Raw genomic sequence first — 19,577 nt, 5'->3', positions numbered from 1 at the left:
TCCGTTTTTATGTACTTGTACCCTCTTGCCTATGTTTTGGTTTTTGCTAATTCATGGTGCTTTTTAATATATTTGTCGTTTCCATAAAATAAAAATCATTTAATTGATTTTTCATATTTTTCCCTCTGATTCCTAAAGTATTGTGAGCGCCATACTTTTCAATCTACATTCTACGTCGCATTCCAAGAAATTTTAAAAACCAAAAAGTGTAATCGACTAATCGTTGTCTCATTGTCTAAAAAATGGGTGGTAATTGAACTTGCCTTTTCTTTTGGGCAAACATGGACTAAAAAAATGCAAGTTTTTATTATTACTCGAAATTCCACATAACTATGATCGTTTCAATTCTCCGAATGTGTAAACTCTTGTTTACGATTTAATAAATGATATATGATAAGTATAGCAAATTCAATTTAATGGAAATTGCTAAACACATTAATTTAATGTATAAATCTTTACATTCTAAACCCTTTCCGGATGAACACATATTGTGATTTAATTATGATAACTTGTTAGTGAAGCATAACCTAGATTTACATAGAATAAATACAACAATTGTAAAGAAATGATGGTACAATGAAGGGGAAATGAAGGACGACGAACTGTGACGAGTGTAGAGCCAAGCTGTACGCACTGTATTATGTATATATGTCATCGTCTAGTTGGATTTGTCACTCCCCCTCCATAACATAATATAAAACCAAAAGCAGTTTAATTGCTATGAATTGAAAGACCTGAAATGTGCATTAGAAGAGCTTCATGAGTGGGATCCTGTATATTCTCCATAGATCATCGTCTTTAGAAATCAAAATCGCGAACCCTCGTTCCCATTCTGACAACTTATCTGAAACAGTTGAATATGGAGGTAGGCGTAAAAGGGTACATGAGCAGTATTCTATATAAAAAGCATAGAAATTAACCCTAATTTCACAAACGCTAACCAAAAATAGATTTGGTTCAATCATGACATAATTGGTGAACTATTAAACAATCATACCATCATTATTTTTGGCCGCTGTTTTGCCGACATCATATGCCGATCATCCGATCGGTCACCTGTAGCAGTTGATGGTTCTGTCCCCGTGTTTGCCTCTGGCCGTTCGTCAATCGACTATATGATCTGTCAGAAGTTGGAATTTTGGGAACGCTTCCTTCTACATCGGAATATTGTGAAGAGGGTAGTATGTGTGGTAATTGAGGAAGGGAATCTGCCGATGGTTGATTGGAAGATGGAAGCAGTAAGGAGCCGATAGCTTTTGCCGCAAGCTAAACATTCCAGCCAGCTTATGAAAGTTACTTTTCATAAGCAGAATGGGTTTTAGTTATATATAATATCATGATGTTTAGATAACACATAAAAAAATAATAGAAGACAAAAGTATTATCATAAACTGAAAGTTATATTAGAATGTATATCAAAAACACAATGTATATCTACGTCAAATTCTTTATTGTTTCTTGAATAAAGGAACCTGGTTTTTAACTTTGTTATCTCGAACGTTACAAAATATAAATACGTGACAAAAAGTATAAGTCAAGAAAGGAGACCAAATTCAAGAGCCACGTGCTTCTTCATAAGTGGGACAATGTAGCAATTATGGTGGAAGGGGTTGGGTATGGGTATTAGAAATCATAAGGCCCTATATAGATGGATAATGCTTCATGATTTTCAAAGAGTAATTTGTATTAAGATTTGATTTCACACAACACCCTTTCAATAGAGAAAAGAAATCATGCATATCGTATCTTTGTATTTTTCTCCTATGGTCTTCCTTTACATTTAGATTATGATATTAGTTATATTTAAGAAAATTAATAATTAAAAGTGATATATAGAATGGATAAAAATATAAGTAAGAAAATATTTAATTTTTCTTAATAGAAATAAGACTATCACCATAAAGATAAAACATATAATACAACTGTATTAGGTTTAAATAAACTATAAAAGGCAATTAGTAAAAGGTAAAAATTCAATACTCCCATACATGATAGAGAAGGAGTTCTAAGGAGAATATTATGCGTGTGGGTACCACGAAAACATCATAATTACTTAAATCTATAGAAATTTGATACCACGGTCTTCTTCAAGTAGAACAAGTTAAGGCAATCGGATATGGCAACATTTTTTTACGCGTAAATGATGACGTGGCAGGATTGTTCACGCATGAACACCTCCTTCCATGCCCGTAAATCTGGTGTAGATTGGTACCGGCTACGCGTTCGTACGACCAATAGGAAATCAATTCCACAAACGGTCAAAAAATTACTCGTTAACCACTTTATGAAAAAAAATTACTTTTTAACTATAAATTAAACCATATATACCAACATTTCTATACCATTTCACACCTCAAAACTATTCAATTCTCTTTCTATTCTCTCATCTTTTTCTCGAAGTATGGACCAAAATCAAAATACCCCAACCACTCCAAACACCCCCAACAACCCCAAACACTCTAAATGATCAATATCAACATCTTAACTATATGAAAATGTTAAAATCCTCAATCCAACAACAATCTCTATTTACCAACATTCCATATCAATCAAACTACTTCGAACAACAAAGACCACAAAAATTCAATCATTTCCAATTCCAAGCTTTTCTACAATTTCAACCTCAACAATTCCAAACACAGCCATCTCAAGTCTCATTATCTCAATCCCAACCTATAAACGTCAACATTGACAACGACGAACGGGTCTAAGAAACACAACCATCTAGAAGAAGGCAAACAAAAGGAAAAGCTACAAAAAACGAGGAACGACATGGAACGGAGATAGGAGGAAGCTTTATCTAAAGCTTGGATTTTTATATCGTGTGACTCGAGGACGGGCAACACGCAAACGGGAAACAGTTTTTGGCTTCGTGTTTTATCCCATTTTCACTAGCTTTTGGAAAGACAATCGGATCAAACCTATGACGCGGTAAATTGAAAATGACGTGAACTACGAGCGGCTTGCACCAAGTTTAACGACATATTTGAGAATATGAAAAATATGCATAAAAGTGGTAGCAATGATTTCAATATTTTATCAACCGTTTGCCAACTATACAAGGTTACAAACGGCGGTAAAGCATTCTGCCACCAAAAAACATAGTAAATTTGTCGTAAGGGTCCAAAATAAGTCCTTAAACCGGAGACTTTGTATTCGGAATTGACTACTGGTTCCAACAAAAGGCGAAGAACTTCTGGGTCGGATGTGGGTTTTGGTGTCGACCTAAATGAAGACTCCGACGACACCGAGGGGGAGGGTCCACCGAAAGTCCAACTTCGTCGACCAACGGGAAGGGAGAAAGGGAAAACGATGACGTCTTCAAGTGGAACAACGAGTAGTGAAGACTTACTTGCGGAAAAAATTGACAAAACTCTAAATTTTTTTACCAAAAAAGATATGAAGCAATGGAGGAAGCTCGTCGCCAAAAACTAACACTTACCGATCTTCAAATTTTAAACACAAAGCCGCAACCGGATATCGAACCGGAAAATCTAGCCGCATTTCTGAAAATCCAACAAGTTCTTGAAAAACATTGAAATTAGTTTTTAATGTTTTTAATTTTTTTTGTTTAATTTTCTATGGTTTTTAAGTCATTTAGGTTTAAATTTCTATGAGTTTTTTTTTTAATAATTTAGGCTTGAAATTTTATGTTTTTATGTTTTTTTAATAGTTTAAGTTATGTAATGTGTTTTCATGTAATGTGAAATATTTATTTATGTTTATTAATTATGTTTTTTATTTAATCTAAATATATAAAAAAAATAAAAAAATAAAAAGATAAACAATGTGGAGTTGTAACCATTTTCAAGGCATTAATGAACATATAATGAACATGTAGTGGAGATAATGTGGGGCATAAATGACATATTTTTGTAGTGAACATATAGTAACTATGCCCCATGGCCTAATTAGATAACATAGAAAACAGAAAGTTATTAGCTATTTTCTAATTTGCCTACTTGTGTGTGTGAGAGATACTTGTGTGTGTGAGAGAGAGACCCCAATATATTTGGGTATTTTAGGTTTTGAGCACCGAACTTAAAACCAAAAGAAAAGGTAAATAAATAAATAAATCAAACATTTGCTGCTTAGCTACACTTTTAATATATATATATATATATATATATATATATATATATATATATATATATATATATATATATATATATATATATATATATATATTATAGAAGTTAAGCCTTATGAACAGAAAACTTGATGGGATTCTGACAACTTTGGTCCACATATTTGCATATTTTTATATTTTGTCATTTTGTTTTTAGGGTTTTCATGCTACTCCTTCTAAGTTTTTTTTTTTTTTTTTTTTTTCATTTTCTACCCTCGGTATTGGGTTTTGGGATTTACTATATGTGTTTTGTCGGTGGATACGTGTGTTCTTCTTTTTATTCGCCGTTTTATTTGCCAATGACATCCATCCAGGTACGCTCACCAGAGATCCCCTTACTTTCTACTTCTTTCTCGATGCTTCTATCTTCAAATCTGTGCATCAACCCATTCAAAGTCACTACCGTGTCGCTCCTCCGACTTCCAACTACAACACCCCTCGAGAACATCACTCTCGTCATGACTACAATCGATTGGCCAACACATCCCTCTTCCAATCTCCACCTCTTTCGGATGCCTCTGCTCCTCCGTCCGATTATCACACATATTACCCCCTTCACAATCCTAGAGGCAGAATGAAATCAATGTTGAGAGGACGAGAAAGACGATGGATATAACAACCCGTATCCATTCCTGGTTCCTCTTCTCTCCTCTCTGTTGACCATCGCTTTTTGTGGAATTCCGTTGCCTCACTACCTCCAACAATCTCAGGTCTTGAGCCTGAAGACTTCACCCTTAGTTTTTATGATTGGCAGTGTCGTTTCCCCCATATCTACTTGCCACATCATGCTTGGTGTGTAGCCTCGATAAAACGTGCATTGCAGTTCTACTTTCAGGTAACTATTTTGATTGCTTAAAAGTCAAAATTTAATCTGTTTTTCATCAATTAGTTGTGGAATTATACTTGGGAATCTGGATTATCGATTTTTCTTATTCGTTCATATCTAGATTTTAGCGATTCAGGTTTTCTGCACTTTGATTTATATGTACTCAGGTTAGAACAATATACAACTAATAAGAAGAGCTTTTTTGTCAAATTTGTTGAATCTGATTATGCTTATTGACTCTCATCATACAACTAGAGCTACAACCACCAATGCTCCATCTCTATGACTGTTGTGGAAGATATAGTTGCACAACCTTCTTCCACTGTAAGTGCTTTATTTGGTTTTACTTATTCACGTCCATTTCTTTATTTTGTTTTACTTATTGACATCCATTTATTGAATGTATTATGAAAGTGACATATTATTATATTCAACTTTCATGGTCTTGTGGCATTATATTGTATAAACTAAGATGGATGATGGATCATTGTTTTCTGTTCTTTAGAAAAGCTATGACACGTGTTGTTTTTTGTGTTTTTTTTATATATAAATTAGTAATGTATTATTATGTATGTGTTTTTGTGGTTTTATGTACAGAAAATGTATAAAATAAAGTGTATTTTCACAAGGTTTTTAAGGCATAGACGATGTGACAACCCGAAACTTTTTCCGTTATCCTTACCCAATTTCCGTTAAAAAAATTTGGGCTTTTATTTATTTTCCGTTCACGTTAGTATTATTTTTGGTCTAGCGGAATATTCTAAGCTCAGTTCGATTGAGTTTCGTATTAAAAAAAAACGAGGTTTTCTAAGTCAAAACAAAGCATCCGGGCCAATCGACCCTTCGAGAGGAGCTTACGGCCGCAAACATAGTTTACGGCCGTAAACTCTGTTTACGACCGTAAACCCATGGACCGTAAACTCCTGATTTCGGCCGCAAACTACCCTCTTCAACCACATGTAATTCAAACACTTAGTTTTAAGTGTTTCCTAGTCCCTAAGGTGGTTTCCTTCCATAGCAAATAGTGTTATGTCCTCACCTAATGTATATATGTACTTTTACATGCTAAATAGGATATGTTTGTGTCCGAAGCTTTATTTGACACTCAGCAATTCCTAGCAACTTACACTCGAATCCCACGTCAAAACAGTGAGTTCATACCCCTACGCTTTTCCGAGTTTTTCATGTTTTCAGGGGGGGGGATACAAGCAAAAGTACAAGGAAACTTGTACTCAAGTATATTATTTTGTTTAAAATAATTATACGTTCAGTATGCTTTTAACTCAGAAAACCGTTTTACCAATCGATTAAGAAATCAACTCGTAGAAACAGTTTTCAAAACTAAAGCAAGGAACTTGTAAATCTTATCATAGAATGTGATATTTTCTAAAAGATTTATACAAAACATAAACAGGATTTTCGATGCTATTACTTGTAAGTTTGTTATTTTAGGATTGGAGACACGTCCTTGGTAACACTCCACCGGATTCGTGAGTGTAGGACTAGCCCTTATAACCAGAATCTCTTGTAGGGAGAGCGTGACTATTGTGTATAGATCTATACGGGACTGACTATCCCGCACCTCGCTGCTAGCTACAGTGGGACCGTTAGGTCTACGGGTGACAAAGTCATAAAAGGATACTGGCCCCGTTTCGTGCCATATCTAGTTTAATGTATGGTTATAAAACTCGCAACCTAGATAGTAGAGATTTACTTTTGTAATAATGAAACAAGTGAATTAACCTCAAAGTAATAACCGATTTGATTACTAGAGGGCATTAGTAATGCCCTTAGGATCTAGTTCACTACTTAATTATTAGTTTTATTTATGTAATAAAGCTAATACATCTCACCGAGAGTAAACAGGGTTTTTCAAGGAAACTACATCTAACGATACAAGTATGGTAGATACTTGTACACCTCAATTCAGAATCGATAACCAACTATCAACTTTTAAGGAAAAATATAGGATTTTCCTAGGATAACTAAATCTTTCGTAAACAGGTTGTTTAACTAATGGATAATCGAACTTCTTTCATAAGAAAATATAGGATTTTCTTGGGAAATACTTTTCAAAGGATTAAAGAAACATTTCTTTCACCTGATCTAAACGCTTATGAACTCACCAGCTTTATGCTGATATTTTAAACTGCTTGTATTCTCAGGGCATCAATAGATAGGTACTCTTGCCAACTTTTGGAGAAGACGGAACATTCTAAAGTCACGTCTTTTACTTTTGGTATATTTACTGATATGTATAAACCATGTTCTTGAACAATGTAAATACTCATATTATAATGTAATGGTTGTGTTTACTTCGCTTACTATGATACAACTGTTGTGATACTACGCATGACGTCCTCCGCCCCAGAACGTTTCCGCCATCGGTTTCGGGGTGTGACAGATTGGTATCAGAGCTATTGTTTATAGTGAACTAAGTATACCGAACCTTACATGGTATACAACTATAAACACAAAGGGGCTGAAGTGCTCTGAACTAAAAGTATACTTCTAAAATATAAGTATTTTTACAAAAAGTATACAAGTATACCTACGTACCAGAATCAGTATCATAAGTAGAACAAAACAAAAGTATTTTGGGTGTTGAACACTGCGGTTAAACCTGGGCAGTTATGTAATCATGTCTAGGGTCAATATAGCCTGATCAACTATATTTATTCGAGACATGACCAACATGTGTTTGGGAGTGACTTTGGTTTTGCAACAGGACTAAAACTTACCCAGCATCAATACAACTTAAAATACTATAGGAGTATTTTAGTCAGAGCCGAATACATTGTAGAAATTCATTCCTAGTGTTGCTACTTATTCGTTTCTTAGCGATAACTTACTTGCATTAGTAACCTTTCTTTACTTATCGCTTGGTAGAACATTTTTTTATCGGGACGAGATATATTTTGTTTCGTATATCTTGGGGATTTACCATCCTCTTCTTCCTGGTTATTTTTAGAACAAGATGCATCCTCGAAAAAGACCTATCAGAAGGAATGACGACGCTCCACCACCACCACCGCCCCCCTCAGTTCGATCCCGTTACGTTCCAAGCAGCTGTTACTGCTGCTGTGGCTGCCGCGATGACACAAGTTAATTCTGGCGGATCTGGTGGGCAGAGAGGTGGTACGCATCCCCAAAATCATGAAGGTGGTCAGGGACACCAAAAGGAGTGCTCTTATAAGGACTTTATGAACACAAAACCCACATCTTTCGATGGCAAAGGATGGGTTATTGCCCTGACTCAATGGATCGAGAAAATTGAATCCATTTTCGAAATCTGCTCTTGTTCTGAAGCTAACAAGGGGAAATTCGCCGCTTGCACTTTCGCCAACAAAGCACTGACCTGGTGGAATGGTAGGGTCCAATCCCTAACCCTGCCAGTGGCAAATGCTATGGGTTGGGAAAGTTTAAAGGAACTCATGCTAGCTGAGTACTGTCCACGGGGCGAAATGCAGAAACTGGAGCACGAACTCTGGAACCTAAGGATGAAGGAATCTGACATTGCTGCCTACACTTCTAGGTTTGAAGACCTAGCACTTCTTTGTCCTGGAATGGTCACCCCGGAAAGCAAGAAAATAGAGAGGTACATTTGGGGACTGACCCAGACGACCAAAGGGAATGTCTTGGCTGCTCGGCCAGCTACATTTGATAGCGCCAAGTGCCTGGCGCAGACTCTGATCGATCATGGAGTCGATCTCGATGAAGTGACCGCCACTCCTGAACCGGCTAAAGGGAGTGGTGAGAAGAGAAAATTCTGGAAGCAGAGAAAGGGTCAATCTTCGCAAGAGCCCTCAAAGAAACAGTAAACGGTGGCAGTCCACGCTGCTACTACCCCTGTCACTGCTCCTGCAACTCAAGCACCTACCAGTAGGTATATTGGTACCCTCCCTTGGTGCAATAAGTGCAGTTATCATCACCGCATCCCTGGTCCATGTCGTGAGATGCTCTGCAACAACTGTGGTAAAAAGGGCCACCTGGCTCGAGGCTACAGAAACCCGGTCCAAACAACCGATCAGGCCTCTGGAGCAGGTGTTGGTCAAGCCTGTTACAGGTGTGGGGAAATCGGGCATTACAAGAGGAACTGCCCCAAGGCAGCAACAACTGTCAACACCGGGAGAGTACTAGCTATGGGGCAAGAGGAGTACGTGGCTGACCCCACCGTTGTTTCGGGTACGTTCCTCCTCGACAACTCTTATGCATGCATTCTTTTCGATTCTGGTGCGGAGAGAAGTTTTATTAGCCATGCATTCAAACATCTTCTTAGGCATAAATCTCAACCACTAACTGAAACATTCACCGTCGAGATGGCTAACGGTGAGAAAGAGAGCACTAATGATATATATGTAGGCTGTACCCTCACTTTGAACGATCATTCTTTTCCCATCGACCTTATGCCAGTCTCCATAAAAAGCTTCGATGTCATCATCGGCATGGATTGGTTGAGCCCCAATCATGCTGATATTCTTTGTTACGAAAAAGCTATACGTCTCAATCTTTCCTCGGATGAAACTCTTGTAATCTACGGCGATAAACTCAGTTCAAACCTTCGCATCATTTCGTGCATCAAAGCCCAGAAACTCCTGCGGAAGGAGTGTTATGCATTCCTAGCCCACATCATTAACGAGAAGCAGGAAGTTAAAGACCTCAAGAGCATACCCGAAGTCTGCAACTTTCCCGATGTTTTTCCTGAAGATCTTCCGGGAATCCCTCCCGGACGCCAAGTCGAATTTCGCATCGACTTAGTCCCCGGAGCTACCCCCGTAGCTAAATCCCCATACCGATTAGCACCGGCAGAAATGCAGGAGTTATCCAGTCAGCTCAATGAGCTGCTCAACAAAGGATTCATCAGATCGAGTTCCTCACCCTGGGGTGCTCCGATTTTGTTTGTGAAAAAGAAAGATGGATCCTTTCGGATGTGTATCGATTACCGAGAGCTGAACAAGCTCACAGTCAAAAACCGTTACCCTCTTCCTCGAATCGACGACCTCTTCGATCAACTTCAGGGAGCCAACTACTTCTCGAAAATAGATTTAAGATCAGGGTACCATCAGCTACGAGTCCATGAGGGTGATGTTCCTAAAACAACATTTCGGACTCGATATGGTCACTACGAGTTCGTAGTTATGCCCTTCGGTCTAACCAACGCACCGGCAGTGTTCATGGACCTGATGAACCAGGTGTGCCGTCCTTTCCTGGACAAGTTCGTCATCGTATTCATCGACGATATACTTATCTATTCCATAAATGAGGAAGATCATCGACAGCACTTGAGATCGGTGGTGGAAACCCTAAGGATGGAGAAACTGTACGCGAAATTCTCCAAGTGCGAATTCTGGATTCGCAAGGTAACCTTTCTAGGTCACGTGGTAAGCGAGGAAGGCATACACGTGGAACCCTCCAAAATCAAAGCGATAGAGAACTGGTCAGCACCGAAGACGCCCACATAAATCCGTCAATTCTTGGGTCTCGCTGGCTACTATCGCAGATTTATCCAGAATTTCTCCAGAATTGCCAAACCCTTAACCACTCTGATCAAAAAGGCGTACCCTTTTGCTGGAGTGAAAAGCAAGACACTGCGTTCCAAACGTTGAAGCGGTCCCTATGCAGCGCACCTATCTTGTCTCTGCCTGAAGGAACGGAGGACTTCATTGTCTACTGTGATGCATCCAATCAGGGCCTAGGCTGTGTGCTCATGCAACGGGGAAAAGTCATTGCTTATGCCTCAAGACAGCTGAAAGCACACGAAATCAACTACACAACGCACGACCTGGAATTGGGAGCAGTGGTCTTCACATTGAAGATATGGAGATATTATCTCTACGGAACCAAGTGCACTATCTTCACTGACCATAAAAGTCTGCAGCATATCTTTGACCAGAAGGAGCTGAACATGAGACAACGGCGATGGGTTGAGCTACTCAGCGATTACGAGTGCGAAATCCGCTACCATCCCGACAAGGCCAATGTGGTGGCAGATGCCCTCAGCCGGAAGGAGTACTCAGGTCGTAGAGTGAAGGAACTGACCATGACTATCCATTCCCATTTATCCGCACAAATCAAGGAGGCTCAGCTGGAAGCCTTAAAACCAGAGAACATGCCGGGTGAAGCCTTAAGAGGAATGGAAAAGAACCTAGAAATCAAGGTAGACGGAGTCTATAATTTCATAGATCGGATCTGGACCCCAAAGTTCGGTGGTTACAGAGAGGTTGTAATGAAAGAAGCTCACAATACTAGATACTCCGTTCATCCAGGCTCGGACAAAATGTATCTCGATCTCAAGAAACTATATTGGTGGCCGAACATGAAAGCAGAAATCGCTACCTTCGTGGGCAAGTGCCTGACTTGCGCCAAGGTGAAGGTCGAATATGAGAAGACCTCGGGTCTACTCCACCAGCCGGAGATACCTGAGTGGAAGTGGGAAAGAATTACTATGGATTTTATTACCAAATTACCCAAGTCTCCGAGTGGGCATGACGCCATCTGGGTAATTGTTGACCAGCTGACTAAATCCGCCCACTTCCTGCCGATCAAGGAAAGCTTCAAAATGGAGAAGCTCACGAGAATCTACATCCGAGAGATAGTTCGACTACATGGTGTGCCTGTATCCATTATCTCCAATCGAGATAGCAGGTTCACTTCGAGGTTCTGGCAGTCACTACAGAAGGCTCTTGGAACTAAGTTGGATATCAGCACAACTTACCATCCTCAGACAGATGGGCAGAGTGAGAGAACCATCCAAACCTTGGAAGACATGTTGAGAGCATGTGTCATAGAATTCGGTGAGTCGTGGGACACTCATTTTCCCTTGGTCGAGTTTTCCTACAACAACAGTTACCACACCAGCATCAAGGCTGCGCCTTTCGAAGCTTCCTATGGCCGGAAGTGCAGATCCCCTCTGTGCTGGGCTGAGGTGGGCGACACGCAGCTAGTCAATGGGCAAGTCCCTGACAACACTCTCACTGGTCCAGAAATCATTCGCGAAACCACCGAAAAGATCGTGCAAATCCGGGAACGACTTAAGGCCTCACGAGATAGACAAAAGAGCTACGCCGATAAACGACGAAAACCCTTGGAGTTCCAGGTTGGAGACCGTGTTCTGTTGAAGGTCTTGACCTGGAAAGGCATGATACGCTTCGGAAAGCGTGGAAAGCTAAATCCAAGATACATAGGACCCTTCGAGATCCTCGCTAGGATCGGTCCTGTAGCCTACAAACTTCGTTTACTGCAAGAACTTAGCAACATTCATCCTGTCTTCCACGTTTCGAATCTTAAGAAATGCGTATCTGACGAAACCCTTACGATTCTTCTCGACGAGATTGAAATCAACGAGAATCTGAACTTCGTGGAAGAACCAATCGAAATCATGGATAGAGAGATCAAACGAACGAAACAAAGTCGCATCCCGATAGTGAAGGTTCGCTGGAATGCCAAGCGGGGCCCCGAATTCACTTGGGAGCGCGAAGATCAGATGAAACAGAAGCATCCACATCTCTTTTCTATTCCATGATTTGTATTCTATGTTCAAATTTCGGGACGAAATTCCCTCTAACGGGGGGATAATGTGACAACCCGAAACTTTTTCCGTTATCCTTACCCAATTTCCGTTAAAAAAATTTGGGCTTTTATTTATTTTCCGTTCACGTTAGTATTATTTTTGGTCTAGCGGAATATTCTAAGCTCAGTTCGATTGAGTTTCGTATTAAAAAAAAACGAGGTTTTCTAAGTCAAAGCATAGCATCCGGGCCTATCGACCCTTCGAGAGGAGCTTACGGCCGCAAACATAGTTTACGGCCGTAAACTCTGTTTACGACCGTAAACCCATGGACCGTAAACTCCTGATTTCGGCCGCAAACTCCCCTCTTCAAACACATGTAATTCAAACACTTAGTTTTAAGTGTTTCCTAGTCCCTAAGGTGGTTTCCTTCCATAGCAAATAGTGTTATGCCCTCACCTAATGTATATATGTACTTTTACATGCTAAATAGGATCCGTTTGTGTCAGAAGCTTTATTTGACACTCAGCAATTCCTAGCAACTTACACTCGAATCCCACGTCAAAACAGTGAGTTCATACCCCTACGCTTTTCCGAGTTTTTCATGCTTTCAGGGGGGGGGGGATACAAGCAAAAGTACAAGGAAACTTGTACTCAAGTATATTATTTTGTTTAAAATAGTTATATGTTCAGTATGCTTTTAACTCAGAAAACCGTTTTACCAATCGATTAAGAAATCAACTCGTAGAAACAGTTTTCAAAACTAAAGCAAGGAACTTGTAAATCTTATCATAGAATGTGATATTTTCTAAAAGATTTATACAAAACATAAACAGGATTTTTGATGTTATTACTTGTAAGTTTGTTATTTTAGGATTGGAGACACGTCCTTGGTAACACTCCACCGGATTCGTGAGTGTCGGACTAGCCCTTATAACCAGAATCTCTTGTAGGGAGAGCGTGACTATTGTGTATAGATCTATACGGGACTGACTATCCCGCACCTCGCTGCTAGCTACAGTGGGACCATTAGGTCTACGGGTGACAAAGTCATAAAAGGATACTGGTCCCGTTTCGTGCCATATCTAGTTTAATGTATGTTTATAAAACTCGCAACCTAGATAACAGAGATTTACTTTTGTAATAATGAAACAAGTTAACTAACCTCAAAGTAATAACCGATTTGATTACTAGAGGGCATTAGTAATGCCCTTAGGATCTAGTTCACTACTTAATTATTAGTTTTATTTATGTAATAAAGCTAGTACATCTCACCGAGAGTAAACAGGGTTTTTCAAGGAAACTACATCTAACGATACAAGTATGGTAGATACTTGTACACCTCATTTCAGAATCGATAACCAACTATCAACTTTTAAGGAAAAATATAGGATTTTCCTGAGATAACTAAATCTTTCGTAAACAGGTTGTTTAACTAATGGATAATCGAACTTCTTTCATAAGAAAATATAGGATTTTCTTGGGAAATACTTTTCAAAGGATTAAAGAAACATTTCTTTCACCTGATCTAAACGCTTATGAACTCACCAGCTTTATGCTGATATTTTAAACTGCTTGTATTCTCAGGGCATCAATAGACAGGTACTCTTGCCAACTTTTGGAGAAGACGGAACATTCTGAAGTCACGTCTTTTACTTTTGCTATATTTACTGATATGTATAAACCATGTTCTTGAACAATGTAAATACTCATATTATAATGTAATGGTTGTGTTTACTTCGCTTACTATGATACAACTGTTGTGATACTACGCATGACGTCCTCCACCCCGGAACGTTTCCGCCATCGGTTTCGGGGTGTGACAGACGACTTGAAACTAGTGCTGCTGATCTGTCCCTTTTTAATAAAACATTGCAGTTTAAAGTTCAGTTAATATATCCCCTGTTTGTTTTGGTTTTAACTAACATAGTTATAATTTTCCACTATTTTATAGATTATGGAGTGCTGGTGTTTGTTAATATTTATGTGCACTTAGCTAATTTGTATCAGTGTAACTCATAATAGGTTGAGATTTCATGTAATTGTGTATTAGTTTAAATTGCTTAGGGTAGATTTGTTTTTATGTTAATCTTAAACAGATTATACCTCAATTTTTGTTTATTATCATATATGTTCCACTATTATGATGTCTAGCTGTTTTTCTTGATGTTATTGATCATTGATTTCTTTTTTTTTATTTTATAAATGTCAGTGCTCCTTTCTTCTCATGCAGTGGGGTCCAAAATATATGTGTAAGTTTACATATTTAACTTCACATGTATTCATCGTTATAGATAATTTTTTGATATGCTATTAAATTTCTAAGGGTTATATATATATATATATATATATATATATATATATATATGTGTGTGTGTGTGTTTGTGTGTGTGTAATAAACTATCTGAAATTTTCTCATTCAGTCACCAAAGTTCTAATTAGGTTCAATAGAGCCCTAAACATCTAATTTTAAGTTGTTCTTTCTACATTAATGGAGGGAATTGTATATAAGAATTAATCCATCAAATCACCATAGCGGTTGTCCTACATGCAATAATATAATATGTGATGTAATTAGTTGTTTGATTTTGTCACAAGAACATCATATTACTAGAGCAGTGGCTTTTAAAGATTCTATCTAGTCATTTTGTATTTTTTAGGGAAAACTTCAATATAGTTCTTACATTTTAGCCTTATAATCGATTTAGACGTTATATCTTTTTTTTTATTCAATTAACTCCCAAAAACCGGTAATCGTATTCAATTTAACCTTTTTACAAGGTCAAAAGGTCATCAAACTTTCTAAAGTTACATTTTTGGCCCACATTTAAAAATTTATTACAAAATTGGTCTGAAACTTACACTTTTGGCCCAGATTTAAAATTTTATTGCAAATTTGTTACAAAATTTACCCTTTCGTCCAAAATTTTAGAATTTTTTTATGAATTCATCATAACTTGAGTTTTTTTTACTACTTTTTTTTCTAAATTTTTTTATCAAATATGTTTTTTTTTAGAAAATCATATTTATAAAAAAAAAACATATTTTCACATAAAAATTCTTATATTTTCTATATAAAAACGTTCTTGTATACGAAATATCTGTTTATACAAATTTAGTGGCATTCTTACCTAGGTCACATCAAGGGAAAAGTCAAAGTGTTATGTGGAGCGCTGCTAAATTATTTAGTCATCTACTTTTAACTAGTGGGTGCATAGTTACTTTCAGTTACACATAGATATCAAGTATTTAATATGTTTAATTGTGTTATGTGCTTATTAATTGTGTTCCTGATATCTATTCTAAATGAGATGAGGCTTTTATTTGAGATACTTATATATATATATATATATATATATATATATATATATATATATATATATATATATATATATATATATATAATATAATATAATGGTGAGAGACCATGCTAGAGATAAAATAGTGGTGAGATACTATATCAGAGATAATATAATAGTGATAGACCATGCCAGAGATAAAATAATGGAAAGAGACCAAGCCCGAGATAAAATAATGGTGAAAGACCATGCCCAACTGAGAGCAGTCATCTACCAAATTATTGATGACGACAACAGATTCTTCTAGAAAGTCTAGTGGAACACTAGCAGACTCGAAATTTGTAGGTGTTAATGAATCATATTATCCGGGAGTATGGATTATGTATTCATTCGAGTATTCTACCCCCTCATGGTTTTCTTACTTACATGTATTATTAAAAAATCTCTGAGGCAGTGTTATCTATTCGTTGTTACAGAGATCCTTTAGGATAGGTCCCTTAAGATTATCATTTTAGCATCGAGGAGTGAGAATAACATGAATAGGTAGTCGGGGTTCATCTATTTGATGATATATATATATATATATATATATATATATATATATATATATATATATATATATATATATATATAGACACACACACACACTTAAAACAATATAATAAAAATTATTGTGGGTTAGAACTCCTATGTGCTAAACAGGCTCACAAGCCTGTCTCATTCATTTTATTTGTATCACATGTAGCGGTACAAAGGTACGTGAATAATAATCTGAAGAGAGATTCAAAGAGATACAAGTTATTAGTATAATAATATATTATAAGGCCTGTAATTACTACATTTATGCTTATGTTTCTTGTATCTGTTATGAAATCCAAAAGTTCTTAAAAATAAATGAAAAACATTTATTCGAAAATATTTTTATGGGAAAAAATTCCGCAATTATAAATAAACTCTTTTTTAGAATAAGCATGAATAAAAATGTGTATTGATACTTTTTTTTAGTAAGGATAGACAGAGTGGTTTAGCAGACCCACTTGACAGACTTAGGTGTAGAGCTCGACATCATGAGAACACCGCTCCTTAGTGTGACATGGCAAGCAACTCACACAATCTCTTGTAGATGAGAGAGAATCAAAATAAAATATTTCTTTCTATTTTTTTACCAATAATTCAGAAAAAACTATGACAAGCAAACAATTCTTAATGATAAAATGAATATTGAGTATTTTAGAGGTGCCCACTGTGATAACTCCCCTGTGAGCAAGCACTCACGTTCATCTCTCATGGGGTCCTAAAATAATCAGTATGAATCTCACTTTGCACTTTATTGGATTAAAAATGAAGCGACAAGACTCACTTAAGGTTGACAAGGTTTTGAAGATATGAATATTCGCAAACGATGAAATGTTTGTATATATGTTTTTGAACAATCTAAATAAAACAATCTAGATATGAATACTCGCAAGCGACAAGGCTCATATATATTGTTTTAGTTATTACGTGTTGTGATTCTTTATTGAGCTGTACTTTATGTTTTTGTTGATTAATATGAGAAGAATAATATACTTCACTTTTAAGTTACCAGTAATATATACTCTAGTAAATAAATTAGCGTGTTTCCTTCACATTCAATAACCACCACCACTATAATATTTTTCAATTTTTACGTTAAATTTGCATGTTTAGGTATATATGAGCTGTATCATGTAAATGACGAGAGAGTTTGACTCTCTCCTTCCTTTGCATCTCTATTAATCGCCGCCTTTGTTTACTTTTATGACCTCCAACATCATTGACTCCGTCCACCTCCACTCACTATAAAATACCTTCTCCCTCGCATCGTCGAATATCAAATCCAACATTTCACTTAAAACCACACACAAATCTTTGTCGCAATGGAGTGTTTTACACATAACAAAACACCTTTGTTCTTTCTTGTGTTCTTAGCCACCTTAACCAACGTAGCACTCGGCCAAGGCACCCGAGTTGGCTTCTACCGAACCTCCTGCCCAAGGGTTGAAGCCATCGTGCAATCTGCTGTGGATGCAGCTAATCGGGCCAACCCAGGAGTCCCACCCGGTTTGGTTAGAATGTTTTTTCACGATTGCTTTGTTAATGGCTGTGATGCCTCTATCCTAATTACTGGTCCTGGTAGTGAGAGAACCGCTCCACCCAATTCTCTATTGAGAGGCTTCGAGATAATCGATGCTGCAAAGACGGAGCTCGAAAGGGTTTGTCCTGGGGTCGTCTCCTGTGCTGATATTCTTGCTATCGCTGCCCGTGATTCTGTGCTTCTGGTAATTAACAACTACTCAACTAGCTCAATGTTTATTTGTATTTAAACGTTTCCAAGTAGAAAACTTGTATTTATTATATTTCTTCCGATACTATGCAGGCTGGGGGAATTGCGCGTTGGGCAGTGCCATTAGGCCGTAGAGATGGATTGGTTTCACGTGCTGCTGATACTGCAAATCTTCCTGCTTTCAATGACCCGGTTAATGTCCAAATCAGGAAGTTTTCTGAAAAAGGTCTTAACACGCAAGATCTTGTAACTCTTTCTGGTAAGTTGAGCAAAAAGAACACTTCAACTATTGGAACACTCACACTAAACAAAGAAAATTAATTACTGATGTGTTTCTTGGTTTTATTGATTTCCAGGAGCACACACCATTGGGACAGCAGCGTGTGCGTTATTCAGCTATAGGCTATACAACTTCAACAACACGAATGGACCGGATCCATCTATTGACCAAGCATTTCTTCCCACACTACGAAACCTGTGCCCCAATGGAGGTGATGGTACACGGCGTGTGGCTTTGGATACGGGCAGTGAAAACAGATTTGATAATTCGTACTTTTCAAACTTGAGGAACCGGCGAGGAGTACTTGAATCTGACCAAGTGCTATGGAGCGACCCAACAACACAAAGGTTAGTGCAACGGTTTCTTGGAGTTAGGGGACTGCTTGGTTTGACGTTCAATGTTGAGTTCGCGAGATCAATGGTGAAGATGGGTAATGTTGAGGTGAAAACGGGGACTCAAGGAGAAATTCGTAGGGTTTGTAGCGCAATTAATTGATCAATGATGAATGTTCATGCGAAGTATCTAGAATTGTGATAGGCTTATAAGTTGTTAATACAAGCAATACATGTGTTAGGAGAAAAGTTTTAAAAGATAAGAATAAGAAGTAATAAACCGTACTTTTTGCATTGATTACGTCATATATTTAATTAGTTATGATAATATAACACTAAAAGTTGGCAAAGGTAAGGGACCTCATGTTTCATGTTTGAGTGATTGAGTCCCACATGCATACGCTATTTAATGTGAGACCACTAATCATTTAATGCAATGACCTTTTCATGATTTCAAACAATCATATCTATGAATTTGTATGGACTCTTAAACTAAATAAAATCTTGACTTTGTATACTTGTGTTTTTGCCCACTAGTATGTGCATCAAAACCGAGGCTACTTTTCAGTTTCAATAACATGTTCGAAGAATACAAAACTATTAGTAGGTTTATTCGTCACGGTCATAAAACATGTTTCGAAAACATAAATTAAATGATAACATAATAAAGAAAAACAAATATATTTTAAATGTCTATAGCGATATATGTTTCAGCATTCAACATACAGTCTTATCCACATCCAAAGGTGCGGAAATGCTGCCTTAAAAAGATACCTTCGATGCTTTGACAATAACGTCTTGTTTTCGAGTTTTCTTTGTAAATTCATTAAAAGATAAAAATATTAATTATTTCATATTCTCATGTTCGAAGGAAATGAAAGGAAAATTTTAAGTTTGTT

The 19,577-nt window shown here is 37.3% G+C and overlaps 1 protein-coding gene across 1 annotated transcript; it reads left to right on the top strand.

Moving 5' to 3' along the window:
* The first annotated feature begins 17,593 nt into the window (after positions 1-17,593).
* On the top strand, positions 17,594-18,972 carry LOC145137411 (peroxidase N1-like). The gene is made up of 3 exons (XM_079071535.1): positions 17,594-18,061; positions 18,160-18,325; positions 18,423-18,972. Exons 1-3 carry the CDS (start codon positions 17,660-17,662, stop codon positions 18,839-18,841), a joined length of 987 nt encoding a protein of 328 aa, XP_078927661.1. The 5' UTR covers positions 17,594-17,659; the 3' UTR covers positions 18,842-18,972.
* The last annotated feature ends 605 nt before the right edge of the window (positions 18,973-19,577 follow it).

This window comes from Lactuca virosa, chromosome 9, assembly GCF_052849685.1.
Source record: "Lactuca virosa cultivar CGN04683 chromosome 9, Lactuca_virosa_CGN04683_v6, whole genome shotgun sequence".
Taxonomy (NCBI): Eukaryota; Viridiplantae; Streptophyta; class Magnoliopsida; order Asterales; family Asteraceae; genus Lactuca; species Lactuca virosa.
The sequence above is the reverse complement of the archived record's forward strand: the minus strand, read 5'-3'. Positions and strand labels throughout refer to the sequence as shown.

Excerpts from the sequence above, each read along its gene's own strand:
- LOC145137411 (XM_079071535.1), top strand. The coding sequence starts at position 17,660 with ATGGAGTGTTTTACACATAACAAAACACCTTTGTTCTTTCTTGTGTTC. Across the intron at positions 18,062-18,159 it reads CCCGTGATTCTGTGCTTCTG|GCTGGGGGAATTGCGCGTTG; the intron begins GTAATTAACAAC and ends GATACTATGCAG. Across the intron at positions 18,326-18,422 it reads AGATCTTGTAACTCTTTCTG|GAGCACACACCATTGGGACA; the intron begins GTAAGTTGAGCA and ends ATTGATTTCCAG.